The sequence below is a fragment of the Lacerta agilis genome, chromosome 8 (genome assembly GCF_009819535.1).
Source record: "Lacerta agilis isolate rLacAgi1 chromosome 8, rLacAgi1.pri, whole genome shotgun sequence".
In the NCBI taxonomy this organism is placed as follows: domain Eukaryota; kingdom Metazoa; phylum Chordata; class Lepidosauria; order Squamata; family Lacertidae; genus Lacerta; species Lacerta agilis.
In genome coordinates, this window is record NC_046319.1 from 6,890,361 (window position 1) to 6,914,159 (window position 23,799).

The 23,799-nt window shown below is 42.1% G+C and overlaps 1 protein-coding gene across 2 annotated transcripts; it reads right to left on the reverse strand.

Annotated features, from left to right (window-relative positions):
• Window positions 1–3,870: 3,870 nt before the first annotated feature.
• On the reverse strand, window positions 3,871–23,405 carry PPP1CC (protein phosphatase 1 catalytic subunit gamma). Of its 2 annotated transcripts, XM_033159249.1 has the most exons (8): window positions 23,240–23,405; window positions 14,035–14,166; window positions 12,823–13,053; window positions 9,975–10,079; window positions 6,647–6,870; window positions 5,895–6,029; window positions 5,016–5,076; window positions 3,871–4,260 (listed from the first exon to the last, which is right to left on the reverse strand). In XM_033159249.1, exons 1-8 carry the CDS (start codon window positions 23,292–23,294, stop codon window positions 4,247–4,249), a joined length of 957 nt encoding a protein of 318 aa, XP_033015140.1. In that variant the 5' UTR covers window positions 23,295–23,405; the 3' UTR covers window positions 3,871–4,246. The 2 variants fall into 2 exon arrangements, with proteins under 2 accessions (XP_033015140.1, XP_033015138.1); XM_033159247.1 differs by lacking the exon at window positions 3,871–4,260 and having other exon boundaries at window positions 4,782–5,076.
• Window positions 23,406–23,799: the final 394 nt, after the last annotated feature.

The window sequence follows — 23,799 nt, forward strand, 5'->3', positions numbered from 1 at the left end:
CCCACCCATAATTTACCCCCCCCCTTCAGCTATACAACTATGAATTTAACAATTTAATGGCACAAGGGAAAAAACTATTCTTGTGCCTGGCCGATTTTGTATATGAACTCCTGTAGCGACGTCCAGATGGAAGTAAATCAAGCAGATGATGACCGGGATGTAAAGGATCTGCTACAATTCTCTCTGCTCTCTTCCTAACTCGGGTAGCATAAATTGTCTCTATTGAAGGCAAGCTAACACCAATTACCCTTTCTGCAATTCTTACAGCTCGTTGGAGCCTTTTCTTGTCTCTCTTGGAGGCTGTACCGTACCAAGCTGTTATAACAGTTTCAATTATGCCTCTGTAGAATTGGAACAACACTTCCTGGGACAATTTAAATTTCCTTAGTTGACGCAGGAAATACAGCCTCTGGTGGACCTTTTTAATAATACTATTGATGTTGTTTGACCAATTTAAGTTATAAGAAATTATAGAGCCCAGGAACTTAAAGGACTCTACTGCTACAACCATGTTACCAAGAATGGAAAGTGGTGGCAGAACGGAAGAGTGCCTTCTGAAATCAATTACCATTTCTACTGTCTTTTAGGTATTTAGTACCAAATTATTTTCGGTGCACCACGAAACAAGATGGTCTACTTCCCTCCTATACACAGATTCATCGTCCTCCTGGATAAGCCCAATAACTGTTGTGTCATCAGCAAATTTCAAGATCTTAACCGATGGATCAGTTGAGGTAAGCGTTCGGACCCCTAGGCACTCACTTATGGGGTGTCTCAGGGCTCTGTCCTCTCCTCCATGCTTTTTATATGAAGCCGCTGGGAGAGATGGGGGGGGGGCTGGATATTCACCAATATGTACAGGTGCAACTCGAAAAATTAGAATATCGTGGAAAAGTCCATTTATGTAAGCAATTGTTTTCATTAGCTACTGGAGTTTAAATATATGAGATAGACTCATGACCTGCAAAGTGAGATATGTCAAGCCTTTATTTGTTATAATTGTGATGATTATGGCGTACAGGTGATGAAAACCCCAAAGTTGAAATTGTTAATTTGGAATTCTCATCAGCTGTACGCCATAATAATCACAATTATAACAAATAAAGGTTTGACATATCTCGCTTTGCATGTCATGAGTCTATCTCATATATTAGTTTCACCTTTTAAGTTGAATTACTGAAATAAATGAACCTTTCCACAATATTCTAATTTTTTGAGTTTCACCTGTATATGATACCCAAGCTCCCACTCTCCTTTAAATTGAAAGCAGTGAAAGCAGTGAATGTCCTGTGTGTGTCTGGTGCTGGCTGGAGGATGAATGGTGGCTAACAGATTGAGGCTGAATCCTGACAAGACAGTAGTTTTTGGAGGACAGAGGGAAGGCAGGTGTGGTCTTGAATTGGGTAACTGTGCCCCTGAAGGACCAGGTGTGCAGCCTAGGAGACATTTTGAACTCAGTTGTCCATGGAGGCACAGGTGAATTCTGTGTCCAGGGCAGCTGTCTACCAGCTACATCTGGTATGCCAACTGAGACCCTACCTGTCTGCAGACTGTCTCGCCAGAGTGGTGCACGCTCTGGTTATCTCCTGCTCAGGGCTACCTTTGAAGATGATTCGGAAACTACTATTAATCCAGAATGTGGCTGCAAGACTGGGAATAGCCACTGGGACCATTTTAACACTCAGTATGTTTCCGAGCACAACTCAAAGTCTTGGTGCTGACCTCGGCCCAGAATACATGAAGGAGCATCCCAATTGTTCAGCCAGGACACAGGTCCAGATATGAGGGCCCTCTTGGTAGTGGCGCCCTCCCTGTGGAACACCCTCTCACCAGATGTCGAGATAAAGAACTAGACAACTTTAGAAGATACTGTATCTGAAGGCAGCCCTGTATCCAGAAGTTTTAAATGTTTGACATTTTATTGTTTTTATATGTGCTGGAATCTGCCCAGAATGGCTGGGGGAACCCAGCCAGATGGGTGGGGTATAAATAAAATTTTGTTCAGTCACATGGAATAGGGGGTGCAATCTTGTCCTTTGCTCCCAGCAGCTGTATTTTGGACCAGCCCCAAAAGAAACCATTCCAGGCATCATCCTTTGTTGACTAATGAGATTAATATGAATTACTGTAACTGAAAGGTTTTTCAAGAGGGAGCAAACTGCGAACATGCACAGGCTCAACAGGTTGGGGTAAAGTAGAAACAATCCACTAAGACTCCCCCCCCCTGCCAATACCCCTATTGCCATTTGACAACGTCCACGTTTTGTATAATAATAATAATAATTCATCTGGCTGGGTTTCGTCAGCCACTCCTATTAGAATTTGCGTAGCACATTGGTGGGTTTTCTTCATAGGTTGGATCTATCTGCTATCATACAAGGCCTCAGAGCAAGGCTAGGTCTGGGTACCTACTTCTAGCTTATGACAAGCTGTGTGTATGAACCAATCTTAAGAGCCCACCCAGCATGACATCTGCATGCTTTTTCAAAGACTATTGTGGTTACACAATGTGGACTTGTATACGCATGCATGTCGGCTGTGAAGAAATTTGCCTTTTCCAAATGGTGTAATAATTTTTCCAACTCCAGATCTATCTTCAATTTAATTGTGTAGACTTGCAGTTCCCTCTTTGGCAGTTCAGACAGAGGCAGGTCTGAACACACTATTCACACAGGTGTTTTCAGTTCACTGGCCTTAGGGCTGGCCACACCATTAGGGAGATTGAGATGGCCACCTGAGACAACTTATTTTGGGTGTAATGAAAGGACAGCAAATCATTATTTATTATGGGAAGAATGAGGCTTTTCTGCTTTGGGTGCCAAAACTTGACTGGGCATGGATACGATGCACTTTGATGTGACAAAAGTTGTTGCTCTGCCTCAGGCAACAAAATTTCCAGCTCCTATTGTGCCCTTGTGCCAACCTTAGGAGACCCTGCTGGGACTCCTCTCAACCATGCCAGCTCATGAAAATGGGGGATTTGAAAAAACTAGATGTGTATTAACTATTTTATAGATATAACATTTCCTGGAGATTTGAAGGCCTGGGGAAAAGTTGTCTCTCTCCATCCATCCCATTCAGGAGAAACTAGGGATTTGACTGTCTCAAGACCCAGCAGTAAACTAGAAAGGCTGGAGAACACAGAGCTGCAATGCCAAGCATGCAAGCACTTATTTCAGCATGGGGGGGGGGGGGGAGAGAGAGCAAGGAATCTCAACCCAACAGTTACACTGGTTAGGCTCCTTTCTCCTGCTACATCATTCCTCCCCTCACCGCTTTTGACCTATGCAACTGAAGTGAATTAGAGAGTTTAGAATATACAGGGCATATTTGCAGTTTCTTCTGAGGCATGACCTACTCAAGAGCTGATGGCACAAGCTCTTCATGCCCTTTGCCACTTCTGTTTGTTGCACTGCATCTTGAAGTGTGTTAACAAAAGGGCCCTGGTCTGCAGTACGTTTTGGTTCCTTCCTTTTCCACTGCACGAAACAAACTGTACAACTATTGGTCCCCTGGGCAAGACAGCCTTCTTTGACAATCCATGCAGTCTGCTTGCTTCCTGTTAAAGTCCTGCATATCTGCTGGGCAGTTAAGACCCCAGAGAGGCCTCTTAAATCTTGTGCACATCCAACCCAAGTACACTCTGAAACAGGCACTCTTTAGGTACAGTTCCTTATGATCTAGCCTTGCCTGCAAGGTGACCAGCTGCTGCAAAGCTGATATATGCTTATCCCAGAAGATACCCAGTTGAAATCTACTCTCTTGGAGCATGGTAGGCTCAAGCTTCTTTGTGAAACCTTTTTTTTTTCTCCCCAAAGTTGCATTCTACCCTGCACACATGCAATACTGATAAAATTGACACTGAGAAGATTTAACAAGTTATTCATTTAATAAGCATTTTACCACATTGTATTGTACACTGTCATCTGTTCAAAAAGATTAGGTTTTTTTAATTAAAAAAAAACACCACAGGATACTGTGTTATATTCATAGAAACAGGTGAACAGTGTTCACTGTTGTAGCTGGTTGTTTTTTAAACTTTGTGGAATAAGTCTTCAGCTGCAAACAAACAAACCCTAAAAGGAATTCTAATTCTCAGGCAAGTCTCTGAACAGCTCTCCACACGTTACAGCTTTCTGAACTGGCTAAAATAGCACAGTAGCAAGCTTCGACATTGAATATAGGGGAAGTAGCAAAAGGCTTTAATCCTGCATCCCAGCTGATCACAGCATTACTCTCTGCTAGTTCAAGTCGTCCTTCCTGCAGAGGAAAAAACCTGACTTAGATACTGCCAATGCATCCCTATGAGCTTTGCCAACAAGTTTCTCTATGCACTTTGGTTTCACAAAAAGAGACACAAACCTTTAAAATAATGGCTTTAATTGTCATTTTGAAGTATAGGGGAGGGAAGTGTGCTTGAATTAAAATATACATCATACCAGGGAAGCTGGCAAAGGTTATGGGGTGGATTCAAAATGCTGACAGCAACGTAACTAGTATACATGACAAGAAAAAAGCAATCCCTTTAAAACAACAAAATAAAAGACATTCACAGTGGTTTGTATAAACAATATGTAATTCGACAGTAATCAGTTTTGTAGCACACTAGTGCCTCTTTAGGTCCTAAATGAAAAGCAGGCATCACACACCACCTGGTCTGTACAGGTTCAAGGAGTCAATTGTACAATTACCCGGAATGACAGGATAAGTTGCTGTGAAGTATACAGCCGGAACAATAAGGAGGGGAAAGCGTTTTTTCTCTCTTCAAATGAACGTAAGAATTTTAAAAAAAACTTTTCTTGAGAAGGGAGAAAGTCTCATTTGCTGTTACAACCAGCAAACGCCATCCATCAAAATGAAAAAACAAAAACAAAACCCCACAAACACATTAATCTAGTCTTAGCAAGCTGACAGATACAAGTTACCGTTTTTTAAAAATGATTATATACTATAGTACAAGTCCCAACTAGTCAGGGCCAAGAGTGATTATTTCTTTGCTTGTTTTGTGATCATACCCCTGGGTGGCGTTACAGGCCGGCTAGCATTGGGCTTCTTCTTCTCGGCAGGTTTCAAAATCTGGAATGACAACGTTCTTTCTTAGCATGGAAGCACTGTATGCAGCTGAACAGAGATGAGAGCACAACAAGGAGGCTACCAAGAGCTGGCTATATATATATTCTACACCCATAATTTTGTGATTTCCACTCAATGGGCATGGCTAAGTGGCTTAGAGCTGTAAAATCATTCATTCAGGGTCTTGGCACACAGAAAAATAATTATTTTTCAGGGCAATAATCTTAAAACAGCCTCACCTTGCTGAAATGTTGCAGTGTAGGAAAAGACGACTCCCTGCACTCCCAAAGGGAAGAGGGAATAGAAGGGTCTTCAGGAATGTCCATGCTGATTCTATTGCCAAAACAGCCTTGCTCCAAGAGGAAAAGAGCATTTCTTCACTTAAGAGAGTAGCTAAGCAGGTTGCCACCAGAATCTCAATGCACGGGATGGGAAAGGCTCATTCAGTAACAGGTGCTCCTGGGACCTCTGGCCTAATCCATTTAGGGCTAAGTCAACAGCAGCACCTTGGATATAAATGTCACCCTGCTTTCCCTCCCGCTGCTTGCAATTTTCGATGCCTCCTCTCAGATCACCAGCATTAGGCAGCAGGGAAGAGCCATGACTCTTTGGACAATCCAATTCAAGGTGGAACAGATTACAGCTGTCCTACTAATTTTATGGCAAGCCTGTGCCTCAGCACAGATTAAAGGAAATGGAACGCATTTTCAAATAGCTAGCGCTTACGATTCTAGTTTAATTTAAGGAAAACCAGCTTTAAAGTGAGAACAGCAACATTATTGGGGGAAATGAGGCACCCAAACCCTAAAAATATACTGTACCTGGAAGGAACACATTAGAGTCTCATCCACACTCATCATGGCACCCGCATTGTCAAACTCCCCACAGTAATTTGGGGCAGAAAACAGAGTTACCAGTTGCCTTTTTGCAAAGAACTCATATCCATCCTCAACCACCTTTAAAGCAAAGACAATTCAATTAATTATAAGGGGGGATATCACACAACAGCAATAATTTTAATACTCCTAACCTTTTTATAATCCTTCTTCCTCCTTCTAGTGCAGCAGAATCACTTTGGTGTTGTGGCTAACCCAAGTCTTGATCTCAGAGGTCCCTGGTTCAAATCTCACCACAGCTGCGCCATGTCATCACGACATGGTCTTAGTGTCAACCACTCCCAATCTCACCTGCTCCCCACCCCATTCTAGTTATTAGCATTTATCTAAATCTTTTACCATGGGACACTGAAGAACAGCGGCACAGTGGTCTATGCAGGAAGTTCTATGGCTGAGCCTATGAATCCAGGCCTCCAGGGCCCATTCATTCTTCTAGCTACAAAACCATGTTAACCTCACAAGCTGCTTGTTTCATGTCTTTCTGCAATTTAGAGATAAGGCTAGATCAGCAAGGCCAGGAATTCGTAAAGCAAGCATCATTCTGAGGCAAGTGAACTGGGGGGGGGGGGAGAGGAGAGACTGACAAGTTTCTTGCATGGTGGACCAAGGGGTCTCCACTGGGGCCCAGGAGCTGGTGGCTCCTTCCCCAGGATCAACTCTTAGCATTTGGTCTTTACCTGATGAGCTCTGCATATAAGATCCAAATCATGTTTATGAAGGAACTTTGCAACCACTTCGGCTCCAAATGTGAAAGAAACTCCTCTGTCATTTTCTCCCCATCCCAGGACATCTTTGTCAGGGTCAGACCACAGCAGATCACAAAGGAGGCCTTGATCTGGCACATCAGTAGGCCGCATAATTCGTCGGATTTGTTCCATTGATTGGAGGTCTGGCGATAAGCCTGCAGGGGATTAAGATGCAGCCGCTTTGCATTTTGTTCACATACTGGGCACTCGGCAAATGCACGCACTGTGCAGTGACAGTATCTTCATTCCAACTGCAACCTCATCTATGCTTATTTTGAGGAAGCTATCCAGTGCAACCCAAAATTATTCCTCAGGTATGTCCCATTTATGGTATGAACTATCCTCTCATGCCAAGGACATGCTACTGTGAGGCAAGGAGACTGGTAGCGGCAGAGCTGATTAGGAACATAGGAATTTGTGATTGGTGTGGGGCCCCATGGTGCCTTGCACGAATGGTGTGGATGCTGTAGACGTCACATGCTGTCTAGGTACTGTGCAAGAAGTGTCAGTGGTCGTGACACTTATGTGGATAAATGATGCTGGAAAGAAGCAGCCGTAGAGACAAAATAAAACATGTTCCACCTGCAGAGCCAGTTAGGTGGAAGCATCTGATTTGGTATGCCTTACAGATGATGGGACAAGTGGTTCAGGTTCTCAAAGCGAATTACAGGATATATGAATTACACATATATGAATGGCTGTACTTTAAAAAGACTAAAGAGTCATAGGGGGAAATGCCTATGAATAGGACACCTGTATAGGCATCCACACGCCTCAGACCCAAGACAGGGTAGCTGGAGTACTTGGCACTAAAAGATCACAGCTGTGCTAGAGTGGCGGTCTGTAGGGGAAGTTTATCCCTGAATATAAAAATCTGAAGGAAGGAGAAAAGTGTCAGATCAAGGGTATTTAAAGAGGTCATAGATGAGAAAATTTAACAGGAAGAGGAACAAACTCCTTCACAGAATCACCATGGTGAAAACAGGTACCTAAGGCAACACGGTACAGGCATCTCCTCACTTAATGCATGTTTGACTCACGTGCATATGTGTGGTGCTGGGAAATAAATAAATAAATTGATCTAAACTGCAAAAAGTTGTGAAATGGGCAAAAACAGATAAAAAAGAACGGCAAAACGGCTAGCAATTCCAAGAGCCTTTGCACCAACCTTTGATGCCTATGGAGAGTTGAAGTTTGAGAAAGGAGGTTTGGAGAGGGCGGCTGTAGTGGAATTTGGCTTTTTAGATGGGTGCTTCCCACTACACATGATTTCAAGTATATGCATGGGTACCCAGAAACACAGCCCTGTGTAAGTGGGAAGGTGCCTGTACTGTAGGGATAGTGTTTTTTCTTACACAAGCACAGAGCCAAAACTCCTTCCGTATATTTATTTAATAAAAATATTTCTATAATGCCATATCATAAAATATATCAAGGTGGTGAATATTATGTATGTGTGAGAGTGAGTGTTCCATGTACAATGTACATTTTCCATGCTTTCCTTTTTTTTACCTAAAGAGGTAAAATGTCTTTACAATATTCCCATGTAGGATCTTACAACCAGTTACCATGACAGTTTGTGAGACAAATGGATGCACTTTTCACTTCACAATTCACACTAGACTTACAATGGGATCTTCATAAACTAGGATACTGTCATCTGCACAATGATTAACAATGCTCCCAAATTTCAGTAACATACAATTTAGTTTTCTTTCTGCATATATATAAAATCTCAAGTAGTCTATTAATTTTTGTGATAGGGTACTTTTTGTTGCAATTAATGTTAACGTACTGGAGTAAGAAAAATGTCCCATGGTTTTTCAAACAAGAACTGATCCAAGAAAATGGATTTCAGTGTCCCTTTTTCAACACCACACACAGCTTTGTTTGGGACATTTTTCCACCCCATTATAGATTGGAATTTGGCTTGGAGGGGTTATACAGCATAAGGTTGATTGGCAAAATAATAATAATAACCTTCAAGATAGAACTCAGTGCTAAAAAAAATCAATCTCTTTTCCAGTAGGCTGTGAAGGAGCAAGGAAGGCTACAGGCTTAATCCTTCCCATCACACCAGCCATCTCCAGAGCAAGCTGCCCATCACAGTCACTATACTGTATCTAAGCTGCTCAAAAGTAGGACATTTTATTCGTTTAAAGCAGCTGCCTCAAATTAAAGAGGTATGACCTGTCTTTTCTGCAAGGTCATAAATATTTGTCCTCACATCTGTTCAGCTATAGCCTCCCAATTCAATGTCTAGTATTGCAACCCTGGTGTTTTTGCCTGTGTAAGCATACTGCAGTTGCTTATAGTTCAGGAATGGCAAGGCTAAATATTTAAATAAAAAATGGATCAGGAGATGCTAGGTTAGTATAACACAAGTATTTTTATAACATGGCACTGGGAACTGTCCAAATAACCTACAATTACCTACAAGTATGCAATTACCCACAAGCAGATAGCATGCATTTATAGCATCATATTTCAGTGGAAGAGTTCCGGCTGTTACAAAATTAGGCCTTTTCAGTAAAGGTCTACTTCTCATTCTGCCTCAGATTATCCATTAGCCCCATCACTACAGCCATCACTACAGTAACACGTAAGCTGGAGCACCCACATCCCTATAGTCACCTCACTCTTAATGGGGGAGTCACCAAATGTATCCAGGATTACTTCCCGTCACCAAATTCGTTGTTCTGGTGATTCATTGTCATGACTGCAGTTCAAATGGTATGGGGGAGGTAACTATATTCAGACCAACTCTGGTATATAATACCTCCTTCCTATATCACACTCGGTCAAAGTAATTTGCAGGTGTTCCCCTATGCAAACAAGGGTACAAATAGGCTGCTTGGACAAACATTCTTCAATACATTGTTACACCAAAAACCTGTTAGAAACATTATCTCAATTGACATTAGCTGTGAAATTTTGCAGTGTGCTCAACCTGTGCTTTAGACAGATGAAGAAATAAATGCAGTGCTCTGCAAAAAAGAGAAAGTGGCTCCAGGCCTGCACAGAGCTTGCCTGAGGCCTGGGGCAGGAGTCTTGTTAGAATAGGGTTATAAACTCAAACAAAAAAAGGAAGTTGGTGCCTGGCAAGGCCCTCTGGCCAGCTTAATCCTCTAAGGCCCAGGGCAAGTGTACCAAGCTGCCACCCCACTGCATGGTCCTGAGTCCTACATGCTGACTTACCCAAGATGGTCAGTAGTAAGGCATAAGCAAGTATCACTTTGTAAATCATATATCAAATTACCTCCATGACAGCAGAATATTTTCTCATCCACAATGGCTGCAATTGGTAAACAATTAAAGCAGTCTGTAAAGGTTTTCCACAGCTTTATGTTGTATCTTCTTTTACCTAGGGAGATATTTCAGTACATGAACTAACTTGCAAAATAACAGTGGCAGAAGAATAGGGAGGACAAGGAGACGTGCATTTACATTTTAGTATCTTTGATCTGCTTAATCATTGTTTACGTGATGGAACATTAAGGTCCTAGTCTGTGTTGGCAGAGAGGAACTGTTCTCCATACCTGCTAAAACCCAAACACAGGGGTATCACAAACCCTTGAGGATTTCCCCTCCTTCTGTCATAATACCTGCTCAAGAAGTAAACTGGCAAGAAGCTCAGGACAGACCACAGAAACGTACTACTTCACACAGGCACATAATTAATGTATGGAGCTCATTCCACAAGCCACAGTGTGGTCACTGGCTTGGGTGGCTTTAAATAAGCTTGTGACACAAATTCATGGCAGCTACCAAACAGCTAAAACCCCTGATGACAAACGTCACCTGTGTTCAGAGGTAGTGCAGCCCTGAATACAAGTTTGGAGGGACAACAGTGGGAAAGGTAGACCGCTTTCATATTCTACCTGTAGGATCGTTAGATGCTTAATTAGATGAATCTTTAGTAGAGTCAAGCAGGACTCTTGCAGTCATCACACCAGCCCTTTTCACACACAGATGCTATTCTAATAACTGTTCTAGCGTTTAGAGACTCCCAAGACAAAAATAAGCCATGAGCTTGCCAATGATCCCTCACTGCACCTTCACCACTGATAACTGACCCTTAGTCTTGACCTGGAATTTAGGCTCCCATATCCTAGACCGATTTGAACATTGCCCTTGTTTTACTGAAGCACATGCTGCCTAGGATGCTGTCAAACGGTGACAGCATCAAGTGCAAATCCTCTTATCACACTCATGACAGTTTCTGCAATTTGCTTCCAAGCAAGCCTAACCAACAAATTATGCTGAAACCATTACAAACCTAAGTATGAAGTTCACTGAATGAAGGGGTGGGGAGTATGAGGAGAATCTACCGGGTAAGTGTGAATGCTGCATTTAGCCTACAGGATACAAAAATACACCGGAGCATCCGGAGAGTTAAGCCATTAAAAGGACAGGGAGTTCAAACCACCAAGACGGAACTGCAGACGTTTCCATAATATAAAGCTGTAATGTGAAAGGGATCTTTTGGCCGTGTTTTTAATCACACGTTCTGCTTTATTAACAATTCTTCCTGGGATTACAGATATCAGTGAGCAGGCAGTCCCAGACAAATCAGAACAAAGGAAGCTGCCTTATACCAAGTTAGACCCTATCTAATTCAGTATTATCTACACTGACTGGCAGCAGCACTTTAGGGTTTCAGACAGGGTTCTTCTCTCCCAGCCCTAAGTGGAGATGTTGGGGAATAAAACCTGGGGACCTTCTGTATGCAAAGCAGGTGCTCAATTGTTTTGCATCCATTAAATAAGTCGTTAAACAGAGAAATATGAGCATACTTTGCAAGTCTTATGGCAAATGCCATCATTAGCGTCATTTGTTACTATAAAATCACTGGGGAGAATAATTGTGCACTGTTAATCTGAAGCTGCTGAAAAGGTGGATCTCCTCCCACCTCAATTAGTATGAACCACAAAGTTTGTAGTAGGTTTGCTGTAGGCAGTTACTGAAGTATTACGTCATGGGTAGGCAAACTAAGGGACGGCCCAATCGCCTTCTAAATCTGGCCTGCGGATGGTCCAGGAATCAGTGTTTTTACATGAGTAGAATGTGTGCTTTTATTTAAAATGCATCTCTGGGTTATTTGTGGGGCATAGGAATTCGTTCACACACACACCCCCCCAAAAAAATATAGTCCAGCCCCCACTAGGTCTGAGGGACAGTGGACTGGCTCCTTGCTGAAAAAGTTTGCTGACCCCTGTATTATGTTTTTACTGTTTTTTGTAAACCACTTTTAGTACAAATGTATCTGAAAAGTGCAGTGTTTATTTATTGATATAAATTATGTGATTCAACACATTTTTAAACCAGTGGGCTCAATGGCACACTGCTTACTAACGACAAGCAAGTGACAGAGGCTATAGGAAAAGCAGACTATCTGATTCGTAAAGTCCTGAAACCAAGCAGGCATATTTTTCAAACCCTAGGTTTATATCACCAATTGGAACAACCAGAAACTGAATTTATAGTCAATTCCAGAAAGTGCAACAAAAGGAAACATAGAGATTGCACATTGTGTCATAGCACGGAGCATCCCTATTGTACTTAACCGCCATGCAGAGGCATGCAATTCAATCAGGCTTGCTTTTAACCAATCAAATGATTATTAAACGACTAGAAGAGCAGTAACAAGGTACCGGTATGTCCTATCTTCAAGCAAGGCAGATAATGAACTGTCCTTCAAGGAAGGGGAGGAGTTCACATCCAGTCCAGCAACTGGAATAAGACAACACCACCCAGAGGCTTCTTAGTGCCCACTCAAGGAGGAATGGGTTCAACTTTGTACTTGCAAACTCAAACTGAAAAAGTTAACATTATAAATATAAGCTTAATTTAGCACTTAAGTGGAGGCTGTCAGAGCAGTGACTTGGTGAAGACCGCACTGTAGTTGCACCTTTCTCTTCTGAAGGAAGAACAAGGTTATATTTCACCTGCCGAAATGATAGAAAAGTCTCTTAACTAGGCAAGTCAGTATTGTCATTAATAAGCAACTCACTCCAAACCCAGAGGCTATTTTATAGTAAAAATAGTGCCGTTTACACTATGAATCAATTTCCCAAGTCTCAAAAGACAGCACCAGAAGTACTTACATTCATCGTAGAAGCCATAAATTCTATTAATGCTGGCACATTCATGGTTCCCTCTAAGGAGGAAAAAATTCTCTGGGTATTTTATCTTGTAGGCCAGTAAAAGACAAATTGTTTCTAAAGATTGTTTCCCTCTATCAACATAGTCACCAAGAAATAGATAGTTGCTTTCTGGTGGGAAACCTCCATATTCAAAGAGTCGAAGTAAATCATAGTATTGTCCATGGATGTCACCTTAAAACAAAACAAAATGGCATTTATATGGTTTGAGAGTTTGGCTCATTAAAGCAAATGCATGCTAATATAATCACTTTAAAGAATAAGAACTGTTACACAACATTAAGAAAATTAAGCATATGTAACGGTAAGTTTCCTCCAATTAGCAATTCCTATTCCATTCATTGCTGTTTTTGCAAGAGATGTTCAATGGACTGTGCCACTATTTTCTCCAAAGTACAAACCTTCAGACTATTATTTGTGATCTGTGAGGTTAGAAGCACAGCAAAGCCCTAAAAATTGAAGCTGGCTTGAAGTGAAAATTTCACTTGTTTTTAATTCTGACTAAGCAAGTCCAGCTTAATCTTAAATCTTTTGCATTAAGCAGTATCTAACACAACTTATGACTTCTTGTGAAAAGCAATGCCTTCTGCTCCACCTTACAGAATCATGCAATGATGAAGAAAAATGGGCCACCACTTTTTAGTATACAAATGGTTATGGATATTGCTAACACTGATACAGGTACAGGCAACAACCAACTGATGCGCGCCCATGTGCGTCACAGCAATGAGGAAGTGGTTGGAAAAGGGGCTGTAAAAGGGCGGTCGAATAATGTGGTGAAGCGGGCTTATGCATGCTCCACCAATGCGTGCAGGGATCAGGAACATAACCCCCAGGCAAATCAGTCGTGCCTGTATCCATAACCTAAAATCAAATCTCCACTGGGCTGATGGAGAAAACTTCCTCATTCTGGGATTTGTGTCCTCTTTATTCTGTCTACGTGAAGAAGTTTCCCTTCAGAATTCTATTCAAATCAATTCTAGTTTTGTCCTCAAGTAGCATGATTTGCATAGGATGATAAGAGTATTTTGACAGCAATATTTTAATGGATTTGCCATCTTCAGAGATGGTGAAATTGCCACCTAAGAAGTTGTGCCACATCATCATCAGTTAATTAAAAAAGGATAGTTGGAGCCAACAAATCTCAATGCTTACCACATATTTTAAGCGGTGCTTCAAGTTCTAACAGAATGGGTTGACTGAGAAAGATTTCTCGAGATTTCAAGCATAATCCTCTTATTTCGTTCTCTTGAAGTTGCACATTTTTACCGGGTTTTGACCCTCTTACTGTGAAAGAAAAAAAAGGATGGTCATGTTTAGCAAATGAAATCTACCGAGTTTCAAATCAATCATCATTAAACACATAAAACAGATTTTTTACATTAATTGGAAATGACCAATTTTGGGTCTTGAAATCTCTTCTGAGCTCTTACAGAGAAGGCTCATGATTACCAAGCAGATTTTGATTCAAGCTGAGGGAAGTTTGCCCACTGCTGGAATTAGCACGCAAATAATGAAAACACTGCCTATTAAAATATGTGTTGTTCCTAAATTCTAGTGGTCCAGGAAACAAATGCTTCATATATAGGCTGCACCAATGTATTTTATGCTGGTGAAACATTTAGGATACAGATACAAGAATTATAATTTAAGGACAACAATATGAAACAGATTCTACACCAGTGGTATTTATTTTCCCAGGAAGCACAACTGATCTAGTGCAACTCTGCTTATTCCAACTCCATCCTCTCCCAAACATGTATATTACTCAAAATAGTCACGTGGATTAATCATGGATTTAAGGCACTGCTCCTTCAGATGAGCTGACAAGATTACGCAGTTTAGAAAAAAATTCAGAGGAGAATATGTTTTAAATAGCAGTACCCATTTATGGTCCTATTTCAGTTTAACCTGCAACAGTGTTAGAAACTCAGATATGTAAGCTAATTGCCCAATGGCACCTTAAATCTAAGTTATGATCACTACAAAGGAATGTCTAGGTGCCCTTTTTTGAGATGACATTACTCATTTCATTTCTCTACCGCTTTATATTTTTTTAAAAGCAAGTTGTTTACAATGCATTAAAACATCAAATAAAACTATCTAGAATACAACAAATTCAAGCTTCAAGGAAAATATTTCAGATCCTTCTCCAAGTGATATTCTGCTTTCCCCATTTTTATTTACCTACTTAATTTATATAGCTGCCCCATAGAAGTACTCTCTAGGAAGTCAGTGTGGTGTTGCCGTTAGCGTGTCCGACTAGAAGAAGAAGAGTTTGGATTTGATATCCCGCTTTATCACTACCTGAAGGAGTCTCAAAGCAGCTAACATTCTCCTTTCTAGGAACTGAGAGATCAGGATTCAAATCCCTACTCAGTCATGAAGATCACTAGATGCCCTTGGGCCAATCACAGCCTCTTAACCTACCTCATAAGGTTGTTGTAGGGAATAACTGAGAAGGGGGAGAACCATGTACTCCTTGGAGGAAAAGGCAGGCTATAAATTGAATAAGCTCTTCTGCTTACCTGCTTAAGCAAGCAGGAGGGGTCAGCCAGATGGAGATATCCATTGCCAAACAGGCATCTAAAGATCTCCATGTGGTTACAATTGGACCTGCACCAGCTGCAAAACACACCTGGGGAATTTCAGACACTGCCTGCATAGAACTTCCAAGTTGCTGTCAGTTGACAAAGCAAAGGATTCCAAGTTATCACCATTAGTTATGCTTACTGGGCTCTGGAGGTTCTTGCAAGCCTGTCTGAGATTTCATAGGATCTCGGATAGCCCCGCAAAATTTTGCCTTTGCGTGCAACCCCCAGGAACAAAACCCCCATATAACCTGCAGTCCCACTATTCTTACTTACATGGAAGAGAAGAGGTGCAAAAGTTGAATATCTTAATTCAAAACCAAGAGGAATTTGAAAACTGCATGGGTCCCAAACTAAGCCAGAGTATGATATACACCAAACCCAGTAAGAGTTAAACTCGATGGCAAAAATGTTCCTCTCACACCAGTCAGACATGCTACCTCATGTTTGAACAGTGCAACTAACTAAGCCTTCCCAGAGCTTTCCCCAATGATGCATGTGTTGTTTTCAGTGCAACATATTCTATTGACCTATTTCAATCTAGACATCACCTGTGCACTGATGTTATACAGGAAGCAGAACAAGCAGTTTAAAGTACTTGCACCAAAGCTTTGAAAAGCTCAAAGGCGGTAGTTTAAGACGATTTACTTTGAAGTTTAGTATCAGGAAGGAGTTGCAATTACCAGCAGAATAATTGCAGGGCAATGGTTGTGACATGAGCAAATACATGTTTCAATTTTATTTCCCCATCAGTTGTTAGCATTCATTGATGACATTATCAGTACTACTATATATTGAGGGTGCAATTAAAATACTTAGCACAAGTAATGAGGCATAAACCTATTGATATATTTCCCCATCTCTGCAGTGTGATTATGCATGATGCTATTGAGCAATAGAGCAATTTCCCCAAGCTCTCCTTCCAAACTATAAGTAAGCAGCCTCAAATCAAAGTGTCCATCAGCAACAGTTTATAGAAATGACATTATATGCTTTTAAACAGTTAACTGAAGGGTGTTACCATGTTAAAAGCTTCTAAAGACAGAAAACAGATCAAGCATTTTAGAAACGATATGCTTGTATTTTAGTAATGCTCTTAAAAGAAGGAACCAAAGGCCTGTAGGCAAAACTATTCAGCAGCGTTTGTGAAACAGAAGCTTCTGCCACTGCCTCAGCTTATATTCTCATCACCCCCACAAGCAGAGAACTTTGGCCAGGCATGGATGAAAAGGAATGTATCCTCGAACAGCAATCTGCATTTAATGACATTTGGAATTCTAGTCATTTCCTATAAACTCTCCCTTACTAGATGTCCTCAAGGAGAAGCTGGACAACATAGTCTACAAGCCAGGTTCCAACTTGCTACTTTAATCACCCAATAAATAAGAAGTATGACCAAGATCTCTGAAAGTGGTATGACTTAAAATGAGAAGAGATTACCTCTAGAAAGCATGCAGAATTTGACATGTTGCAAAGATAGCATCAATGTTTCAAGCACTGAAATTTCAGACATTTTTGTTGATTTCATGAACTATTGAAAGCAACTATTGCCAGCTCAAAGTCTGAAACCAGTATCACAATCTGAATGTCATACCAGTTTCAGAAAACATACCGGTACTACATTATCGCCCAGCTCTAGCAGGTACTTACAGCTAATCTACTATATATTTTGCAACGTGATTTGTCTGTTCAGAATTCTCAAATGCTTAAAAAATGCTTCTCAATTAATCATATTTTGTCAATTATATCTTGTTAATTAATCTAACCAATTAAAATTGCTGTAACACTGCAGCCCTTGCTACTTTCATATTTGACATTTACACATACTTGTTGAAAATTTCAAGTTAGAACTAGATCTGAAAAAATATATCTAGGTGTAGTTTGTCAGTAGTGTATGAACCTCTTGTAAAAAGACATTCCTTCAATATTAACAAATTAAGGGATTTGCTCTTGGTCCAAGCAAGGAGCAACAGTGTTCTGTCAAACTTTGCTTTGTGTAAATAAATTCCCACTCCCTGAATATCCTGTATCCAGAGATTTAAAGTGTCATCATAAATCTGATCTGTAAGAACAAAATAGCTAGGGCTCAACTATTTGCAAGGGATCGTTGAACAGTATATCTCATAAGAGGCTATTGTAGCTATGTGAACCATCATAGAAATGTGTTTTTTCTATGAATACCCTAAAAGCTGTTGTATTGTTGCTATGTATGAACATCAAACCACCATCACCTATGGTCTGAAGGGGGGAAAAAACGTTTTCAGAAATGGAGTTGTTTACTTAATGGCAGAAGAGAGGCAGACCTTCCAAGGCAGGGAACCCCACAAAAAAGATGCTGTGATGGAAGTCATGCTGATCTAACCTGTAAATGAGCAGTTACAGAATAAGGCTACTTGCAGAAAGAGAAGAGACACCATATTTATGAGCTCAGCTGATACCTTAATGTCATCTCCCACAACTATCACTAGTGGCCATTATATAATCATTACATAACATTGTACAAGAGTTGATACCTGAATTCACTCCTTCTCTACAACTTTTTGCTTTCTGTAGTATTCTAAAGTAACTTTACTATTCTAAAATAAGCATTCATGTTGTAAACCAGCTTCACTGCATCAGTGTTCACTGCGTGCATCAAGGGTTTGGACAGTGCAATGGCCAGGGATTATGAAACCTATAATTCAACAACATCTTAAGGGCCACTCCTGCTGCAGCATGAAACTATGGTTTTCCTCTACATCCATGCCAAACTGTAGTAGCAGTAGCATACAAGTGTTGATTTCCAGGGCCTGATAGACTGCAACCAAGGGTACCAAAGGAGCTTGCAGATGTAATCTCACAGCCTCTGTCTATAATACTTGACAATTTCTGGAGAACAGGTGAGTTCCCTACAGATGGCAGGTGGGCAAATGTTGTCCCCTTCTTCAAAAAGAAGACCTAGGTAGCTACAGACCAGTCAGCTTGACCTTGATACCAGGAAAGGACCCAGAACAGATAGTTCAACAGTTGGTCTGTGAGCACTTAAAAAAAGATGCTGTGATTACTAAAACATGTCATGCCAGACGAATCTCATTTCCTTTTTTTTTTAATAAAATTGCAGGTTTGGTGCATCAGGGGAATGCTGTGGACATACGTTTATCTTGATTTCAGGAAGACTTCTGACAAAGTTTCCCACTGTATTCTTGTAAGGAAGCTGGTAAAATGTTGGTTAAACGAGGTAACTGTTAGGTAGATTTGTAGCTGGTTGACTGACCAAACCCAAACAGTGCTCATTAATAGTTTCTCATCATCCTGGAAAAAAGTGACAAGTGGGGTGCCACAGTGTTCTGTCCTGGGTCCATTTTTAATGTCTTTATAAATGATTTTGAAGAAGGAACTGAGGGCATGCTCATCCAATTTGCAGATGACACCAAACTGGGAAGGGTAGCTAATGCAGCTGAAGACAGAATTGGGATTCAAGATGACCTTTACAGATTGGAGAACTGGGACCAAACTAACAAAATGAAATTCAATAGTGACAAATGTAAGGTTCTGCACTTAGGCAGGAAGAACCAGATGCACCAATACAAGACGGGGGACATCGGGCTTACTAGCAGTACATGTGAAAAGGAGACCATGAACTTAACATGAGTCAACAGTGTGATGCAGCAGCAACAAAATAATACAGTGGTGCCCCGCTAGACGAAAATAATTCGTTCTGCGAAAATTTTCGTCTAGCGGGTTTTTCGTCTTGCGGAGCGGCAATGACAGCCGCGCTCCGCAAAACGAAAAAAAAAAAGACGAAAATTTTTCGTCTTGCGAGGCAGCCCCATAGACTTTTTCGTCTTGCGGGGCAGCCTTCCGCTAGACGAATGCCTTCGTCTAGCGAGTTTTTCGTCTTGCGAGGCATTCGTCTAGCGGGGTACCACTGTACTTTAAAAATCTAATGATATTCTAGGCTGTATCAACAGAAGTATAGTGTCTGGTTCTGGGCACCACAATTTAAGGAGGATGTTGACAAGCTGGAACGTATGCAGAGGAGGGCTACCAAGATGATCAAGGATATGGATACCAAGCCTTATGAGGAATGATTGAAGGAGCTGGGCATGTTTAGCCTGGAAAAGATGAGAATGAGAGGAGATATGAATGCCATCTTCAAATATCTCACAGGCTGTCACATGGAAGATAGAGCATGCTTGTTTTCTCTTGCTCTGGAGGGTAGGACTCAAACCAATGGCTTCAAGTTACAACAAAGGAGATTTTGAAACACCAGGAAGAACTTTAACAGTTAGAGGTGTCTGACAATGGAAAGGACGCCCTCAGGAGGGTTGTGGACTCTCCTTCTTTGGAGGGTCCAAAGAAGAGGCTGGGTAGCCATTTGTCATGGATGCTTTAGCTGAGTTTCCTGCATTGCAGAAGGTTGGACTAGATGACCCTCGGGATCTCTTCCAACTCTATGATTCTATGATCTTACTATTGTCTCTTACCTTTTGCGACAGCAATTTCTCTGGCAATTTTAAACTTACTTCCTTGTTGATTGTGTAAATTATTAGTCAAGGAGGAGTTCTTTTTAGACCTTGAACAATTACACAATTCTCACCAATTAACAGTGAGGAAAAAGATTGGGAGAGCACATGCAAAGTAACCCAAGCTTTTTGAGGAAGAGCTGGGTATAAATATACAATTAAGAAACAGCACTATCCAATACACAAACCAACCAAATATGTCTTACAACATTAACCTCTTTGAAGTCTCACTTTCATTGGGGCTGAGCTAGCCAACACAGGAACCAGTGCTGTTATCTGCAAAAGCATATGAGCTACTTTAAAGTATAAATTCCAAGTGGAAATGTTTCAAAAATTCTCTCCGTTACTAAATGATTTAACATTTTATTAATACAAATTTGGCATTAAATTGCCATACAATTTATATTATCTTCTAACAAATGTTGATATGCCCTACTTGGCTCCTAGAGTTACGTCTACACCAACTTTTCAAAGTTCATGTAGCAAGAAATTTAACACTGAAATTACTGAGAAATCAATCTACACTAAATCAATATTGTTGGCATCTTAAATTTAAGCTCATTGATGAGATGGAGACATGATAAATTATATTTTTAATTAAATGAAGGTGGTGAAAAAAGGACTAACACCAAACCAACAGAAGCAATCTCTCTAGTTCTATTTTATCCAATCCCAAATATCCTACATTCACAAATCCTATCCCTTTCCATAGCTATGCTAAAATAAATCTTTATCTTTAAAAACTGGAAGGGACGATGAAGTGAGGCGAGAGACTACAGCAGCAAGACATATCCCTTATATTTAGCTCAGACCACATTGCTGCAGATTACTTTGCATCAAATGAAAAGTTAATTCCCTGATTGAACTCTTCAAGTATAAGTCCTGGATAGACTCAGACAAAGCTAGATTAGTGCAGCCTCCCTCCCTAGCTAAATAAATGTGATATTGCTTGCTGCTACAAGGATAATTTGTCATCAGCTACTTCACAACGCTTCACCTCAGCCAAGATTTATAAGCACGTTTAACTAAACCTAGAAATCAAAACACGCACTATCTAAGATTTAGGGAACATGGCATATCATAAACAACCCCAGCACCAAGGTCAGAGATGAAAATGTTCAAATGAGCAGACATCCATGTGGCCCACAATCATATCTTTAGGGCACTCAAATGTTCATGTTGCTACAAGGATTAAATTTTTAATTTGTTTGCAAGCTTCACCCTTGCCACAATAATGGCCACAACAGACTGGCATAGGAGGGTGAGCAACGTTTTAATGCCCTCATGATTCCCCAGGCCAGCAGTCATGCAGCATCGGGAGGGAAACTAAACCAACAATCTGATTTCTCTTACTACATAAGTAAGACTCCACTTTGCTAAGCAGAGGGCAAAACAATGAAAAACGGCCAACCTACTACTTATGTACTTACCCTAAGAAAAACATCAGAATAAAACACTGCATGCACATCTAATGTATCAGTGTAAGAATTGTGTGCACTCCCACCTATTTTTAAGTTATATGTTTGTTTGTGTGTGTATGCACACACAGACACACACAGTGTACAAGAACTGAGGAAGAGACTGTTGTAATCTGAAGATAGATCACTGAGGCACAAACAAAGCACCTCCAGACCCTCCATCTTGGATGCAGACCCTTTAGTCTTGCCTCCTTCCCTGCCAAAGCAACTCAGGAGAGTCCAAAGACAAAGTCAGAACTGAGATGAGCGGAGAGCTATGGGATTTCAGATACCCTGGTGTGTTCTATGCATATGTGAGGGGGCCTCTTACCATCCTCCACATAGTCTTCCCCCACCCACAACAATTACTACAGTACTTTACTTCCCTTTCCTCTAGCTGAAACTCTTAACCTCACCTCCACACAGAACCACAAAGGGGCACTTTAAAAAAAAAATGAGCCCACTGCAATAAAAAACCATTCCTAATTGGGTTCAGCAGCTTCTCCCCACCCTGCCCTCAACAGCATCCCCTTACTGGATCCCTCCACCTTATGGAAACTTTTTCACAGGCACGCAACCCCAAATTTGGTTCCCAATAATGCTCCTCAATCTCACTGCTCCTCTGCAACCCACCCCAACCCACCTGCCCCCTCCCTACAGAAACACCAATGCAAATAAATATTGGGAGCCCAACCCCAATTCCACTCCAAATACTCATCTCCCCCCAAATGGAGCCTGTCAAGGGCCTCCAAAACCCCTACTCTTCTCAAGCAACACCTTCACTCTCGCAAAAAAAGAGTTATACGGGTTTTTTTTGGGGGGGGGGGGAATCCTCTCTATACCACTTTGACCTTTGTGTATCCATATATCCCATATTCAAACACACACACCCCTCTGTATTGTTAAGAGTCCTCTCTCAAATAATCCATGCACCCCATATTCAAAATATTTAGTATACACACAAAACCATTACAGCATCCTCCTTCCTACCAGTCTCTCCTGTCTTCTTCTTTCTTTCTTTTTTGTGGCAAGAGAAACAGCAGCAGCATTTAGATGCAGTATGTACTGTAAATGAATAAAGTCACACGCATACCTAAATCTAAATATGCACGCCCGTCCACCAGTACAACCCCCCCTCTCCAGAAACGTCCCTCATTTTTTTTTTGGTGGGGGGCCCCCCGAGAACATACTACAGCCCCCCCAAAGACACCCTAGAAAAAACCCCTTCCCTTGGCCTCCACAACTTCGGGTCTCGTAAGCGACCATCTCCCCAAAACACAACAACGCGTGTCTCCCCCCCACCACCAATTGCACCCTCCCAAGATACGGGAGGAAGGAAGAAGCGCCCCAAAAAGTGCCCGAAACGAGAAGCGAAAAGGCGGCGAACGGCGGCACGCGCGCGCACACAAGCCACGCTATTATGCTTCGTTTATCACTATTTGCGAATATTACCGATAGCCGTCATGTGGAGAGCTATAGTCAGTTGGGGTTTTGTTTTTTTTTTTGTTTCGTAACTGGGATAATAATAAATAAAATAAAACGGCCTCCCTTCCCCCGCGCTGCTGCTCCTCCTCTTCTTCCTCCCCCCCCCAAAAAACTGTGGGCAACCCCTCCCCTCTTAATGGTTTGCCGCCCCTTCCCCAAACCTCGGCAGCGACCCCAGAGGGAGGCAGAAGCCCCCCCCCCAAGGAAGCCGCCTCACGCGTCGCCCTCCCCCCCCTTAATCCAGCCTCATTGTACATCCCTATTCCCCCCCCCCCACACACACACCGCCGCTCAGTTCCCTCAAGGCGCCCTCCTCGCTCACCCTCCAGCAGCCGTTGGATGATGCTGTCGATGTTGAGCTTGTCAATATCCGCCATCGCCTCTCAGCGGCCGGGGCGAGGGAGCGAAGCCGGAGCCCGCCGGGTCGACCCGCGCCGCTCTTCCCCCCGCTGCCGAGCTGGCTCCTTCCTTCTCCTTGATGCCTACCCGCGCGCCCCCTTCCTCCCTCTCTCGCTTTCCCGCCCCCCAACCCAGCTCGCTCGGTCGCTCGTTCCGGAGGAGGAGGAGGAGAGGATGCCGCAAACAGCGTCGGCGGGCGAACAAAATGGCCGCTCTTTCCCCCCTCCCCTCACAAGGAGCCGCCTCCTTCGGGCGCGCAGGGATACGAGAGGAAACTGCGGCCGGGGACTTCTTTCCGGGCAAAGGGCGGGAAGATTGAGGAAGGGAGCCCCGCGCAGCAGCAGCAGCAGCAGCAGCAGCGCTTCCCTTCGGACTGCTGGGCCGTTTGCGCGCGCTGCCTCTCGCAGAATCTCGTTTCTCTCGCTCGCGCGCTCAAATCCTTCCGCCGAAAGAAAGCCGGGACCGGTGCGCGCGCGGGGGGGG

Coding starts and splice junctions, on each gene's coding strand:
- PPP1CC (XM_033159247.1), bottom strand. CDS start 23,294: ATGGCGGATATTGACAAGCTCAACATCGACAGCATCATCCAACGGCTG. Junction 13,054..14,034: donor AGCACCGCTTAAAATATGTG/GTAAGCATTGAG, acceptor TTTTGTTTTAAG/GTGACATCCATGGACAATAC. Junction 6,871..9,974: donor AATATTCTGCTGTCATGGAG/GTAATTTGATAT, acceptor AATCCCCTGCAG/GCTTATCGCCAGACCTCCAA.